Raw genomic sequence first — 16,271 nt, 5'->3', positions numbered from 1 at the left:
TCACCAAATCAATACCAGTATTTTGAAGAAGACACTCTGTGCGTGTACATGGAAGTATATTTGTGCATTGCTGGCCTAACAGCCAAACCTCCCACAAGCTGACCCAGGGGACTGGTTTACAACAGCACGGCCAACCATTTTCACAATTTTATGTAAACTGCTAGAGCGAGAATATCGACTTCAGAGGAAGCGTGCGAGTTGCTGGAAATGGTATCGGCTTCGTGAAGTGACACTGTGAGATGTGAGCGTGCATGCACAACAACCATTTGTTGTAAATTGTGCTGAAAAAACGATATACCTTACATTTTTCAATAATAGAACACAATAATTTCTATATACAATTTCTATTTATTATAGATATATTATCCCTTACTTAAAAAGACTGAAAGAGTAATAAAGTAAATATCTGTATCTTATTTTGAAAGCAAGGTTATAGGGCAGTGTGAAAACCAGACCATTGTAATACTGACATGATTCTATAGTCATTCACTAAAGTTGTGGGATGACTTGTGCTTTGGCCATGCTGACAGCACCTGGTGATCATGTGGGCTGGGATGTGTTTGGGCATGTGGTGGTTACAAACACAACAGCAGCTCATCTCCCCCTTACAGCAGATGAATCACCCGTGACTCATTCTGACTCATACTAGAATAGATATCTACCGCCCTCTACTGGGTACGGAGATAATGTCCATAAGGGTTTATAAATAAGGCATAAACATTTAGAAGCTTAAATATGTTGCATTTACATGTTATGTTATGCAAGGCAACTAAATTGACTATGCATTGCATGTAACATTATAATGTGATGCTACCTAATCAAAAACAGCTTTGTTATTATTTTTGGCAGAGAATTTGGGTGGCGCAAAATGACAATGCAGTACAAATCAACATTAGGATTTATACAAGTATCCTTCGTAAAGGAGGTCTGATATTGAGAAATGGTACTGCAGGCAGTTACTGTACAAACGTAGATGGCTTCCCGTTTATGCAGTTTTTCCTGAAGGCTGCTGTATCAGTTCACTGTTCATATGCTTTCCCAGCAGCCCTACATTTATCACCCTGCCCACAGCCTAAAGTGCCTGGAAGTTCGCTCGGCTTCCTGTTTCCCGGCAACCTGCATCTTAGCTCTGAGCTTCCTCGCTGCCTTCAGCAATTTTATTGTATGTTTTCACACCAACATGAACATGTGATGTCAGACAAAAATGGTCTACACTTATATCATACTACTTGTGTATATTTATGCAAAAACATTCATAATATCCAATGAGAGGTAATACAAAATTACAATCTTTTTTGTTTGCTTGCATATAATGATCATTGAGGTCCCGTTTTAAATTACACTGATTAAATAAAAATGTGTTGAAATATATACCTTGAGAAATGCTGAAAAAGGTTTGCAGTTTAATTTGACATTATAAAAGCCTTACATTATTTTCTTGTGTAATACATGTTTTCAAGCTAATCACTATCTGAAAGGTCATTGTGAATAAATTTCTTGCAGTGGATTCGCTGGAGTTGGCTGAGGTAGTTCAACAAGAAACCTTCACAAGACCTCAGAGCAAGTTCATTGCAGCAATAAATGGTGATCTTTTTATTCGTTCACATCTTGAACTGAGTGCTTCTTATCTTAATTTGGCCTTTTAAATGCATATGTTTGAAACCAGATGTACTGTTCACTTAAAATTAAAAATGGTTTCAACGCTTACTAATCTCACGTCATTTCAAACCTGTATGGCTTTCTTTCTTCTGCAGAACACAAAAAAAGATATTTCGAAGAACAACATTGACCCCCTCCATTGTCCTCCATTGTATGGACACAAAACTACTGAGACATTTCTTAAAATATATTCTTTTGTGTTCCACAGAAGAAGTGAAAGTGACCTATTTGTCAGATATGGTGACCCATACCCGAAATGTGACTTCTGCATTTAACCCATCCAGTGAGTAGTGAACACACGTACACCCGGCTCCTATCACTGCAGCGCCCGGGGAGCAAGTAGGGGTAAGGTGCCTTGCTCAAAGGCACCTCAGTCGTTACCTGCCGGCCCTGAGAATTGAACTGGTCACGAGTCCGACTCTCTAGCCATTAGGCCACGACCACCCAGAAAGCATTTTTTTTGTAAACTATCCCTATAATGGAAATGAACGAATGTCTATTGTTTAGCATATTCTGGATGTTAATGGATAATTTTCCATAATGATAATACAAAGGCTAACAATTACTGGTATAAATGACAATTTCATTAAAAGCATCATTCATTTTCAGTCATTACAGCTAAGCTTTGTAGTTTATTTGTAACTTATATCAATGCTTCTTTTGCTGTGCTGACAAATGAATGTATTTTCGTCCATTTCATAACTAGTAAGTACATACATTAAAACTTGACAACTGTGACAAGTACGTCAAAATCGAAAATGTGTAATGCTTGTGAAGGCTTTATTCAGTGGCAGTAAGTTATTGTAACCTGCAGGTGTCGCCACAATCGTATCGGTTAGCTTCACGTCGATAACAAACAGTAAGAACAATCTGATTCAGTGAATGTGATTTCACCTACTACTACGTGATCCTGGATAAACATTATAGCTATCAACAAATCAGAGTGTTTGACTGGGTTTAAACTGAATGTTAGGGTTAGGGCTTGTATACCATTTTTTGTCAACCAATTGTTGTCCTGTTTTATGTGGGTGGCGTTTAAGCTATCATTGTGATTCTTTGACAAGACCAACAAAAGATGTTTATCCAGGAACACATCTTACCACATAACTCTATCAATAAAAATGAGTAGTGTTGTTTTCTCACACAAAAAAAATAATCATGCAAAGCTTTAAAGTTCTTTTTAAGTCAAAGACATGAGGCAAGAGAGACCTTTGAGTGTTTCATTTATTGACCATTGTACAGAAAATAAAGCCACACTTGTCAACAGAACACAATTTTGTGAGCAGTGTAAATAAATAAGTTAATAAATAAATAATGGCATAACAATGGTAACATAAAGACAGCACTATACAGACTATCTAGTCGCTGCAAAGTTTGTTCAGTGCATGCTATTGATTACATTTTCAAAGTGGGCTGTCTGTGAATGTTCTCCATCATTTGTTTATTTAAGTGCAATTTCTAACACAATCTTGCATACAAGTGTGTTTTACACCACTGCTTTAATCATTTTACAAATGTATTGTTTCTACATTAAAATATAGGTTTCTAAGTTTAATCAATCCTTACGAATTATTTAAATTCAAATAGCTTATTTTATATACAGTACAAGTACTTAACAACAGTCATCTTTCCAAAGAAGAATGTTCCAGTTTATGAACTTTGGAATACTATGAAAATTTAAAACAAACCACTTAAGAATATGGCAAATAACCACCATCATTTCAGATGAAAAAACAAGTTAGGTTTTATATAGAATGAAAATGAGCATAATTCAGGTTTTCCTGTAATGTAAAGTTAACAGTTGTTTATATTAATCTGATTTACCCATTTAAATAGATATACTGTAGTACTTAATGAACACAATACAGAAAGCTGTTGCCATGTACAATACACTGAATCGTTCAAGCAATTTATTTTACTTTCTCCATGAAAAAGCTGGCCTGACATGTTGTCTGCTGCACTGGTTATCAGTACAATTTATTTGATAAATAACCATCCCTCTTAAAATGTTAAGTAATATTGCATTTCCCTTGCCAGCATGCATTTTACATGCAAGTGCACTTTCATTCTCTTAACGGGCTAAAGACAAAGACTTTCAGTATTGCAAGAGAAATGTAGGCTCTGCAAAGGCTTCCTAGATTTTATATCCTCGCTGCAAACATACTACTACAAGAAATATTGGAAATATACAGTAATAGTTAACAAGAAACCAATTTTACGACAAAGTAAATGTGCTCGAATCTACTATTTAGTGCTGTCCGGCTTGTTATCCAATAAGCAACTTGTATTATTTCTAGTACTTAGTGGCAGAAAGTGACAAGAATACCATAAATAATGCCTCACTATTAAAATGCGTATCTAAAAACATTAGTCGTTTAAGTTTAATTCTATAGAGCAACTGCTTGATAATACTGGATGCATAGGATTATATAATGTCATCTAAAAGATGAGGTGCACCAACCCAGTCAAGCGTTCTTGGTTCAGATGCTGCCATGATCATACACATGAACTGCTTCCCTGTTCTCTTGTCAATGGGGTAGATGGTGGTGGGAGTGAATCTTTTGTTGCTTTCAACAAACTCGCAAAGCTGGTTGTATATTTGTGGGAACTCATGGCGAAGAAAGACGCCTCTGGTACGAAGTTCCCTTTGGATGTTAATGAAACAGATCTCTCTTGCTTTTCGTCCCTCTTGGCCATCCTTGTCGATGTCAGAAGTCCCGGGAGGTGGCGTGAGAATGAGCGTCTCCATTTCACATTCTTTCTTAAAGATTTTCTTATCTGGGCTCGAGGAGGCTAATGAGACCTTGGCGTATTTGCGAACTGTCTGCGTTTGTAATTTGGGTGAAGGAAGTTTAGGCACTAGGTCTCCAACAGCTATGGATACATTCAGGAGGAAACATTCAGTGGGGTCATACTCTTTGCCTTCGTTCTGCAGCTCTTTGCAGTATTCCCCGAGGTTGTCTTTGAAACTGTCCAATTCTCGAAGAGACAGATATGTTGGGGAGATGGTAAGGCTCTCAAGACCAACGTGAAGAAAGTTATCTGCAGACCCTGGGTTTGGAAAACCCAAGAACAGGACCCCTCTCCCTCGGGATAGATACCCTACACGAGCAATGCGTGAAAAGGCTTTGTGAACATCAGAGTTCTCTCGACAGTGCTTTAATATATGCCTACAAACACTGCTGGTGCGGCCATAAAGACAATTTTCTTTATGTGTGTCCCAGTCCCCACGTCTGCAGTTCCTTGAGCAATAGTATGTATAACAGCTGTGGCACGACTTGAAATACAAGCAAGCATTGAAAGTCGTGTCTTTACGCAAGCATCTCCTGTTGGAGCACACCATAGTGTCATCCTCATCAGTATTATGATTCAAAGAGACATCCTCAACGCTCCTCAGAAATCCCTCGCAACCACTGTCCGGGTCTTTAAATGTGTCTGGGCTGGTCTTTGAAGAATTTGTTTGTGTGTTCAAAACTCCCGAATCCTCTTGATCTATTTCTCTCTTCCCTTCTGTTGTCTCATCGTCGTTGATCAATTGCTTGAGCTGGTCTATCAAGTCCTTGCTCGGTCGTCTGCTATTTTGAGGTTTATAATCAATGACCAAGTCAGCCAGCAACTCGTCGAGCTGTTCCAGGCTTTGCTGCAGGGAGTAATTATTGTTCTTCCTCTCTGTGGGTTCTGGTGGGTTTGTAGGTCTCTGTACGTTGTGTGTGTTTGCAGTTGGAGATTGCCCCACGTTTTGCGTTTTCCAGCCGCCAAGGCCTCCATCTCTCTTGCTGCTGTTCGCTGCACGGATGTCATTGTCGGTAATTGTAATCTCTGGGGTTACAAACCAGTGCTGTCCCGAACTGTTTCGTCTCTCACCGGCACACTTCTCCAGACAGTTTTCAGAGAGAGACAAAGCGGCATATCGTCGAGGCGAACTAGAAAGGTTCACAATAACTGGTTGTTGATTGTTATTAGGAGCAACTCCTGGCCTCCCGTGATGGAGAAGGTTCTCGTAACTCCTGCCTCGTGAAATGCCTTGTTCTCTATCCATGTGTGGAATGAGAATGTTGTCCCAGGATTTCGAGTAATTCCTGACATCTGCTCCTAAACGGCTTGGTTCGGTAAAGTCATTAGGATACCATGGACTTATCGATGGTGCCCGCTGAGGGGTTGCCTGCGAGGATGCGTACTGACTGGAATATGTAGCTATGCTTGACCGGTGCCAGTCATCTGAAAAGACCTGTGACAAGCGTGGCCGTCGTCGACCCTCTGTATGATACGCTCTCATAGGAATGTGTAACTCTGATGGGTAATGATAAGGCCGGGTGTAGAACATCCTTGAAGCGTCTGAGGGAAATGCATACGCTCTTGGATCTTCTTGATAGTATGTTTCAGAAGGAGGGGTAGATATGAAGTACGGACCTGGCTCACTCACTGAATAAGGTCTACCGTAGAAAGCATCCGTGGGTTCGCGATCTGCAAAGTATGAACGCACAGGCAAAGTGTGAACCCAGCGAGTTCCTGGGTCAAGTACGTACTGACTATTGAGGGAGGGATTTTGGCTGGCACTGCTGTTAATACTGTATTGGTCGTCTTGATAATATGTTCTATTGGGTGGCTGAACTGGATACCTGCAGGGATCGTCGGTGTAGAAGAACTTGGTTGGAATGTTCGGATTCGACAGGGTTCTGTACTCCCTTGGGTCTCTGGGAGAAGTCCTTCCTAAAGGGATCTCTCCAGAATTAATGTACATACTGGACATGCTGTTTTGATATGGATATGCTTGCCTGTAGTCCATGCTGTAACACTCACTAGGAGTAGATGTTCTGGAAGTGGATGTCTGACTCCTGATTCCTGGAGCAGAGGGAAGCTGCCAGGGAACATTACTTCTGTGGTTAGGCATCTTCCGTGTTGTGTGCTGGAGAACTGAGGCATCTGGCTTAATGTCAACACGGCACCTGACGTGGGGAGTGTTAGCTTGTTTATCTGGTCTGTTGTCCTCAAAACAATCAGAAACATACAGGGGAGTATGGGGTTGTAGCTTGATAGGATGGACTTCGTTAACTAAAGCCCTGGTTGTTGAATGGGAGTCTTGTCGAATTGGCAGTACTTCTGGTCTCCTCTGGGGGTCAACCGGAGATCGACGCCGCATGGTTGCTGGTGGGGAGACTGTGATGGGTACTGGGGTCAGGGTGGCTCGAACCCGTGGAGCACTTTTTGACCGAGGCTTACCGTGAACACTAGTCCTTGCTGCCTCGTTGCTTTTGTCTGTGCCGACTTGGTGCTGGGAGAGTTTCGAGTTGAACAGATCTGGAGAGGAGAAACGCAAGTGTCCCTGCTGTCCAGTGCCATTCCAGACTGCATCCTTATTCACTGTTTGCTGGTCAGACCTGTAGGTATACTCCATGGATGAGGAAAAGTTCTTTGGGTCATCCAATGACTCAATGAAGTCAAAGCTACGGCAATGTCTTTTGTTTATGGTTTCAAAGTTCTGATCCAGTGGGCCAACCATTTGGGAATCACATTGTTTAGAAGATCTAGAATACTGTGAGAGCCCAGAGGTAGGGCCAAGCTTTATGTCTTGATACAAGGTAGATGTTAATATATCAGGGGGATCTGTACGTGTCATCTTAAAGGGACCCCCGTTTTTTTAAATCCCCTCAGTTGGTGTCTCCTAGAGAGAATTAAAAACAGCCATATTAGATACACAATACCAACAGTTTTAATATCTGCATAAAATATAATAAAATATATAAAACAAATTGCACATTAGGGCCTTTGTTTAAAATAAAAATACATAAAAATGTAATAATAACGTAAAAAGAAAGTAACAGAGAATTTCATTTGCAAGACATCCACTATTATGACATATTATCTATCTATCTACAGTATATGCCTAATCAGAGAGTCAAAGTCAGCTAAACCAACAAGTCCTCCATAGACCTCCATGTGACCTGGTGCTGACCTGACTTTGATTTCTTTTCAAGTTATTTCTCAGGTTATCCCACCCCCAGTTTTCTCGCCTTTATTTCCTGTGGCCTCTCTATTATTTTACAAAACGCCTAGAAAACAAGCCCTCTAGACTCTGGTTGCTATGGAAATGTACATCTAAAATTACATCTAGTATGTTGTTACAATAGTAGACATTTTACTTACATAATATAACCATTGCAAAAGTCCTTTAAAATGATAAGAGTTCTGAATGTTTAATAAGTGTTCAGATATTCAGTCTATAAATGTGTTACCCATGCTAAATGTCATGTCATGCGTAAACATCAGTCGCTAGATAGAACTCTCAGAAAACAAACACATACTGTACAGAAGGTAACACTGACTGAATGACTGAATAGAGAAATCTGAATTAATTACAAAGATGCAGAGATATTGCAGGACCTCCCAAAAATAAGTTATTTTACTTAACTGTTGCCCATAACAACAGCATGAACTTCTCAATTAAAAATCAAAATTACTTTTTTATTACAAATGTTATCTTATCCAAAGGACACGAAGATGTTTTCTTACAAAACATACATGCAGTTTTACTGCATTGCACTGCAACAGCCTTGCCCATTAATAATAGTGCCATTCTGCTCTATGGGGAAATAAAATGAACAGAGTAGAAAAGAGGCTAAAAAGGGAGCATATAAACCATGAAATGTCAGATATTAGTTTTACAAACGTGGAAGATGCATGCATTGCTAAATTAAGAAGCAGAATTCAGATTTAGTGCTCATGACAACAACCATGTAATGGATACAGGTGATGCTCAGTGCACATGCACTATATTTATGGCTGCTCTGATTTTTCCTTTATCCTGTTTAGATCCTGTTTGCATTTTATAAAAATGAAATTGTGGGTCATTTCAGTTTGTGCTATATAGCCTCAACTACTTTTTAATGAATGTTTACATGACTAGTTATTTAACCAACTGACTTGATTTAGTATTAGCCTACATAGTACACCGTGGTCTAGGCTCATATGTATTGTATAGACCATTTTGCAAGATGTAAACAATAAGCGCTTTTTGTTTTTTTCACAGAAATATAATTTTAACAAATATATTTAATCAGGTCTTAAATATGTTTGTTTAACTTTTTGAATCAGCTAAATGTTCTGTTGGTTTTTACGTTCTCCCTTACAAAACAAAAATATGTGACAATATATTGGAAAATATAATTCAATAAATTAAATAATACATTTCCATATATTAGATACAAATTTATAGTGATGCTCCGGAAAGAAAGAAATTTGAATTAAAAGCCGAAATATCCTCTCCCTTCTGTGTGGTTTTGTGGTTTTAGTGTGTGTAATTAATACAATTAAATAAAAACTATTTCAAAACGTTTTTTTAAGTAATTTTCGGTATCGGTTTTTGCCAGAGTGCATCCAAAATATTCGGTATCGGTTTCACAGTTTTCATTTCGGTGCATCACTACAAATTTATATTATATATATTTTTCAATAGCTTATATGAAAAGCAGAAATTTGTAAGTATTATTCTATCGTAATATATTAACTATTAAATTATTTATATTAAAGTTAATATACAGGAAAATATATCTTCTTTGCGTAATGGCTGGACAAATGTTGTTTACGTCTACACATATATACCAATAAATATAAACACACATGTAATTTGCCAAAATATCAAATAATTTTAAGGTTATTCAATGTTTTGTGTTTCAGTGATTTCTAAATAACAAGTGGGAGCTCTCTTCAGCCAACCCTAAAACCATCTGTTCATCCTGCAGAGAAGACACACACCTTCACTCTGTTCTGTGGCTTACTGTACATCATCTCTAGTATACAACCTTCTGTACCCATAATTACTAAATGGTAAACGTACTGTTCCAAACTTTATTTTTACTTATATTGTAGCCCAAAGTCAAAGCACAGGCAATTGAGCACACTATATGTCCATATGATTCATCAATGATATCATACAGTATATCAACATTAATTTATATCTACATATACAATAAGAGATCATCATACAGTACCTTCCGATGATTACTACATTTTTGTATAAAGTATAAACAATGGCAACATAACACATTTTACAGTGTGTTGCTGAATTCAACAGCTTTAGACAATAGCTGTAGACTGTTGCATCTCCTCATAAAGGTATCAGGTACAAATTACAACTTGGAAATGAAGGGTAATAAAACTCCATCACAAATCAGATCTAGTTCAGTTCTGTGATTAATGTTGCCGGGATTGGATGACTTGCACTACTTTATTGCATTACATCTCTGCTGGGAGCAGTTTTGGGGCATAAGCACTAAGCACTTTATCCCCTTTTAGAAGCATCGGCTCTTGTGTCTCTGCAGCCAGGAGTGACTGTGCAAAGTTGATGTCCCGTGTATGGCTGATACCCCATAACTATACTTCTTGTCGTAAGATTGTTTCAATTCTTGAATGCCGTCTGGACCTCTCCATTTAACAACTGTTAAAGAGAGCTGAATTGCACATTTTAAAATCTATTTATTCAAACGCTGTCGCTCATGTCGGATGCTTACAAATCAGGTTCCCTTCGGCTGCCGTTTTCAATGGTTCTGTTTCTAGCTGACTAAGGGTATACAGTAGATGACCTTTCGGTGAGGCAATATTTACCCAGAATCCCTCTCTTTACATCTTTTCTCCCAACATTCTAGGTCACAAAAGGAGAGCGTAATGCAGCACTGTCAGATATAAAAGCTGTTGCTGCTGGGTCTTCACGCAAATTAAATATAGAGATTACTGCATATATGATTACATCAAGTGTCACTTTTATCTGACTTCTTACTGCTGTGTACACTATTACATTACACTCACTGAATCACTGAAAGAGAAGAATATCTTCCTTCAAATAAAAAAGTTGAGTCATTTGTATTTTAGATTCAAACATTACAAAGGAATAAACCTTTGTAATGTCCATATTAGGCACGGTGTTCTTCATTACGCAAGGTGGCTAAACAGTAGGCGTCTTTACACCTAGCATTCGCGCTAGTACTTGCGACTGAGGCCGACTGCTCACACACCATCAATCACCACCTGTCCAAGACTACATTTCTCTCATCATTCGATCTTGAAAACTCTCAGGAAAAATCAGATCTGGAGTAAATTTATCTTTGAATCGTTTATAATTAGATGAGTTACACAATTACAGAAGATTTCTCTCAGTTTTAGTGTGACTCTGAGAGATCATAAGCAACAGCAGTTAATCTCGCATGAGGTTTATCTCCTTAAATAAACAAGCCATTCCTAAAATGAGTTCGCACTTTTTTTGGCTCGATATGAGGCAAAGAGGCTATATTTAGACACAATGGATATTGTTCGTCTCAGTGAATGTAGCCCAGCTGGATGATTTTATAGATTTAAACAGATTTATTGGAGATGACATTTCTTTCCCTGTCCAACAGGAGGACTCAGAGGATTTTGGTAATGGAACTGGGAGACCCAGTTACTGTGTATGTACCTATAAATCATATCTGTCCTTAAGCCAATTTATAAGACCATGGATAAAACTAAGTGCGAAATTTCAGACCACATATATGATCATATAATGACATCTTTTATTCACTTATTTGCATCCTTGGTTTAAAGATTAGATGCATAAAGATACATTAAATTAGTAATTAGATGAGAAATTATATATAAAACATGGAAAGAAAAATTAATGTATATATTTATATAGTTTTAAGTATCAGATTTTCAGGCATTATGGCTGTGCATACCACAGTTTGAGAGTCACTGATCTCGGTTTACCTCATTTACATTGTACTAAGGGTAATGGATTTAGACAATAATAGTCGAGCAACACATTACTAAAAATTACACTCTTATAAAGTTAAATCAATAAGAACAACAGCTCAATTTACTAAGCCCTTGGGGGGTGGGGGGGGGTCGTTGTCCTCAGCACGTCCGTTTTAAGGCGCTCATGCATTTTATACAACAGAAAACTAAATGAAAAAACAATATTTTTTCTTGATATGCCAAGCCTATATCAAGAGCATCATTTAGACGTTTGGATGCAGATAAGTGACCCCAGTAGTACAACAAACTAATATTGTAGTATGTTTATAAGTCCTGTTGCGGTTTGACATTATTACTTTTTTTAACAAAACATTATTTAACAAAACTTGACAATGTTATACAAAAAGACGAGCTACATTAATTTTTTCTTATTTTTTACAAGTCATTTTCCCACCAAACAACAGGTGCAGAATGCTTGTGCTATACTAAAGCATTACTGAAGACCATGTAGCCTACTGTCTTGTTGGTCTACGCATTCTAGTCTTGTTAAAACAAAATATCACCTAGAAAATTTGTTTTCATTATGGATTTACCAATCCCTAACACTTTGCACAGTTTTGAGTTTTGTCAGTGAGATCCTGATTTCTTCTTATTCTAAGAAACATATTGCTACTCAAAGTAACTTACATTGACTTGTAACCAAACTACACCCCACGAAGCTCCGGACAACAACATACCACATGCCCTGTCGCCTGGATACCTATCAAACCACAAGGTCCTACTGATTTACAAGGTCGCCATACAGTATCAAGTATAGTGGCCAAAATCCTCTGATTTTAGATCGTTTAAATATCTGCCGTAGTCCTATTAAACGCCGTGGTTGTATAGTCTTGCGAAAGTGATGTACAAACTGAAATCTTTGCACATCGCAGCATCACACACATAAGCACACTTCGTTCTCATTTATTGCTGCGGCACGACCCCCGCACTATCGCGCATCTCTCACCGCGTAAAAATGACCTAATGTCTTCCTCGATGAGACGCAACACTACAATCTTATCGGTCTTTAAACTAATTAATACACATCTGAAAGACATAAGTTTTGTTACACTAGTGTATATGTATGACACCTTAAAAAGTGTGCGCATTCATCTTACCGTCTTCATCCATAGTTAAAATCCCGAAGCCGCTGATAACACGGGAGTTCATAAGGCGCGAACTGTTTTATCGTTTGAGAGATCATGTGGTCTCCATTTCATATTGGCTGGTGTGAAGGGTTGCATCAAACTCCTTTAATATTGTTTTTCGCCCACGGGTCTCGGGGGCGTAGTGAGATAAGACGAGGGGGTGTGACCGCATCCCTCTTACGTTGCGTTTTTTGCGTGAGATGCGGACGACAGCGCATGCGTGCGACTTTTGCCGCGCTCTTGCGTGCATGTGCGCGCGGCCGCGCGCTTCAACCGCCCACGAGCGCGCGCGCTTGTGTGTGTTCGTGATGCGCACGAAACCCGCGCTGGTTGAGCATATGCGGTGGCACAGTTCCGAGATGGTCACGAGATGTGATTTTAATTATGGAGGTGTTAGATCGTGCTGATCGGCTCTATGATCACTCAACTCGAGGATGAATATGCTATTGTTTTCAGGTTTTGATTATTTATTCCAGGACAATGAACTATTGAAGTGATTAGGCTTTTGAATTGTTGATTTCTTTGGAAAGCTTGTTTACAACAAATCTTGTGATAGTGATTACATTGAAAATAAGCTATCTAAGAACCCTTAAGACATATGGTTTCATAATGATTTTAGAGTGCAACCTTACTTCAACTTTGGATCTTAGGCTTTTCTAAAAACCCATTGCTTGCAGCCTAAATGGAAGTGTGAAATGCCAAAGTAAAGTATTATGAGATTAAATGAGACATGCATGAAATCAATCTCTCATTAAGTTTGATTAATGCCTGATTTTGCAAGCTATTTAATCAATCATGACAACAACGGAATTTTGTATTGTATCAGTGGCACTGGCACTGTATGAGACCACCTCACTAGACTATTAGTAAAATCACATGTTTTTGTAGTGTGAGGCATGGGAACAAATCATGCGAGCCTAGACTTGTAGGTTAGTTAAATAGGATTATTGTAGCTGTAAATCCATGTCTTCATTTTCCAAAGAGCACAACCTTCATATCTCACTTATGTCCATCTTACAACTTTAAATTGACTGACATGCGTGTAATTGCACCGGCAGTGCAAAGAACTGCCTTTCTAGAGCATCTCAATTTATTTCTAATGCTGTGACAACAGCAACTCTGTATTTGCTGAGCACTATCAGTCATAGCATTTACAGTGATGCTGACAGCTGACATAATTATTTTGTTTCTAGTCATCTATTTATCTCCCAGGCTGTGTAGAGCTTGTGTACTAATGTGTGACTCAGCTCTGTTCTGTTTCAAAGGTTCTTTCTGACGCTGTCGTACAATGAAAAGACTGCGTCACCATTATGCTGCGTTCGGGTGTACATAATAAAAGAAGAGGACAGAGAAAGCATTGTGTAGCAAGATGATGTTGTATTTATTTGCCACGCTTCTTGTTGTATTTCCTATCTAGACATGTTAGCAGTTACTACAATTAAGGGATCCTTTAAAATATGTCCTTTGAGTTTTAATATTCAGCATAAAAACATTTTCCAAGTTTTGTCAAGTCTAATCAGTTCAACAGTAAATTTGTGGTATAGCTTAAAAAAGATTTGCTGCAATATGCAAAAGACTGAAACATGATTCATAATGCTTCACAGAATCACAGTGCTTGCTCACAGCTCCTTTTGTTTTGCAGTTTTGTATGTTCATTTACCTTTCTGGTCTGCAGGGCCATAACATCTGAGTGAGATATATAACTCTTCATATCATTGCTTCAGTCAAGTGAATGATCAGGCCCTTAGCCAGATCCTCTCTCTCTCTCTCTCTCTCTCTCTCTCTCTCTCTCTGAGCCGTACTGGTGGGCCTCTTCCCTTTGTCCAAAGCTGAATTTATGTCTGTCCTGCTGATAGCAGACTCATTACAGTAATGTGTCGCCAGTAAGATCACATGACAGTGTCGGTGGAAGTGGTATCTTTAGAGTAGCGCAAGAAAGATGAATTGGCAGAGAGAACAGTGCTGAGCTCAGGACTGCCATGTTCACCACAGCCTATAGCAGTAGAGATAGTAGGAAAGGTCATGGAAGATTTAAAGGCTTTTAAAGGTGACTGAAGAATTTATTGGGAGGCAAAGTTGCTTGAATAGCTTCAATAGTCCGTAATGAAAAATGCATGATTGTCTGCATTTCTTTTGTCTTGTCTTGAGCTAGTTGTGAGTCATCAGCTTAGTTCTTTCTCTATCACTCTTTAACATCTTTAAAACTGTTTTAACCCTGTTTAACAGTAGATTGTGATAGAGGTACATAGAGTGCAATGCTGTGCTAGAATGCTGCGATTCATTTGAAAGGCTTGGTTTAAGACTTTATTTTAGAATATTTAAAATGGAAAAATATTTGGGAAACCTGTTTGCTGAAAACAGCCACTATTGCGCTCCATATAAATATTCATAACATTTTATACAGAATAATAAAGCACACTATACCGTACATATTGCAAGCTGTGTCTCTGTCCTCCTCTGTTAGTAAGAGCCCATCGATGTTATTGGCATGGCAACCCAGCTTCCCATTGGTTTAGCCTGCCTACCATCTGTCTGCTCCCATATGGGTTTGAAATGATGCAGCGTGATAGGAGCCATTTCCACAAGGTGTGGGAACCCAGGGCCCAGCCACAGAGCCATGAAGAGAGGCTCAGCTACAGGCCCGGCACTTTGATCTTTGAAGGCAATGAATGATGCAGCTCCTTCCAAGAAGCCCACAGACATTAGAGGCCGTCCATCATTAGACCCTGTGTGCTAGCAGGTGTCTCAGCTGCTCCAGAGACTCTTATAAGGAAAAGTGAGATCAATGGCTTGGCTGCAAATCCTGCTCTTATTGATAAGAGTCCTGTACACCAGTGGAACAATTAAGTAAACACAATTAAAGTGTTGCAAACAAAGTGCATGGCTATTTGAACTAAGCTGAACTGATTGATACATAATTCTTATTTGTAAATACAATATCTGATTGTAAATGATACCTGTTTGGGAGCTAAAAGTGCATTATTTTGATAATCCAAAATGTGTGGGCATTGTATTGTGAGTCACCATATTATAAAGTTTGATTTTTTGATACATTGTTCCATTTTATATACTGATGAATATGTATGTAGGTCATGTAGCGTTTAATCAAACTTGTACTCCTACTGTACGTTCAAACAACCTTAACATGATTCATAATGTAATACACATTCAGCATTTGTTTGATCTAATAATCAGACGTCAGCTCTGTTCTTCTTACAAGAACTGTAATTACAGTCATTTACAAGCAATCCCTTGGTTGCATAACAGCTGTACAAGAGAACAGACCTGTATAAATGTTTTGCTTTGTGAAAAGTGTCTAATTATGAGTTTTACATATTTCTGCTGTCCTTCTGAAACCTCGTATCTCCATATTTCGTGATTTTTCTTTGACATAAATCATTATTATTAGTTACCCTTATGTTAAGCTTTTTCTTTAAGAAAAGCCCTTGATGGGTGCCCACATCACAAGGGCATTTGCTAATGACTACCCTCTGTAAATGCAGTGAAAGAACAAATCTTAAGTTCCCTCTTTACAAAAAAGTTATTTTTTAAATAAGATTATATTGTAGTTCAATTTGACATCATAAAGCTATGCTTAATAACCCAATTTACTGTTCATGCTGAATAAGCAGCGTGCTGTACACAGCATGTTTTATTTAAATTTGATGATACTTCCCCAATCCACAGCAGAGTAAAGTGGGA

The 16,271-nt window shown here is 38.5% G+C and overlaps 1 protein-coding gene across 1 annotated transcript; it reads right to left on the bottom strand.

Moving 5' to 3' along the window:
* Window positions 1-2,865: 2,865 nt before the first annotated feature.
* unm_hu7912 (un-named hu7912) lies at window positions 2,866-12,768 on the bottom strand. Its single transcript, XM_057357485.1, has 2 exons — window positions 12,540-12,768; window positions 2,866-7,321 (listed from the first exon to the last, which is right to left on the bottom strand). The coding sequence occupies exon 2, from the start codon at window positions 7,274-7,276 to the stop codon at window positions 4,085-4,087; it is 3,192 nt and encodes a 1,063-aa protein (XP_057213468.1). The 5' UTR covers window positions 7,277-7,321; window positions 12,540-12,768; the 3' UTR covers window positions 2,866-4,084.
* Window positions 12,769-16,271: the final 3,503 nt, after the last annotated feature.

The sequence above is a fragment of the Triplophysa rosa genome, linkage group LG17, assembly GCF_024868665.1.
Source record: "Triplophysa rosa linkage group LG17, Trosa_1v2, whole genome shotgun sequence".
NCBI lineage: Eukaryota > Metazoa > Chordata > Actinopteri > Cypriniformes > Nemacheilidae > Triplophysa > Triplophysa rosa.
The sequence above is the reverse complement of the archived record's forward strand: the minus strand, read 5'-3'. Positions and strand labels throughout refer to the sequence as shown.

Excerpts from the sequence above, each read along its gene's own strand:
- unm_hu7912 (XM_057357485.1), bottom strand. The coding sequence starts at position 7,276 with ATGACACGTACAGATCCCCCTGATATATTAACATCTACCTTGTATCAA.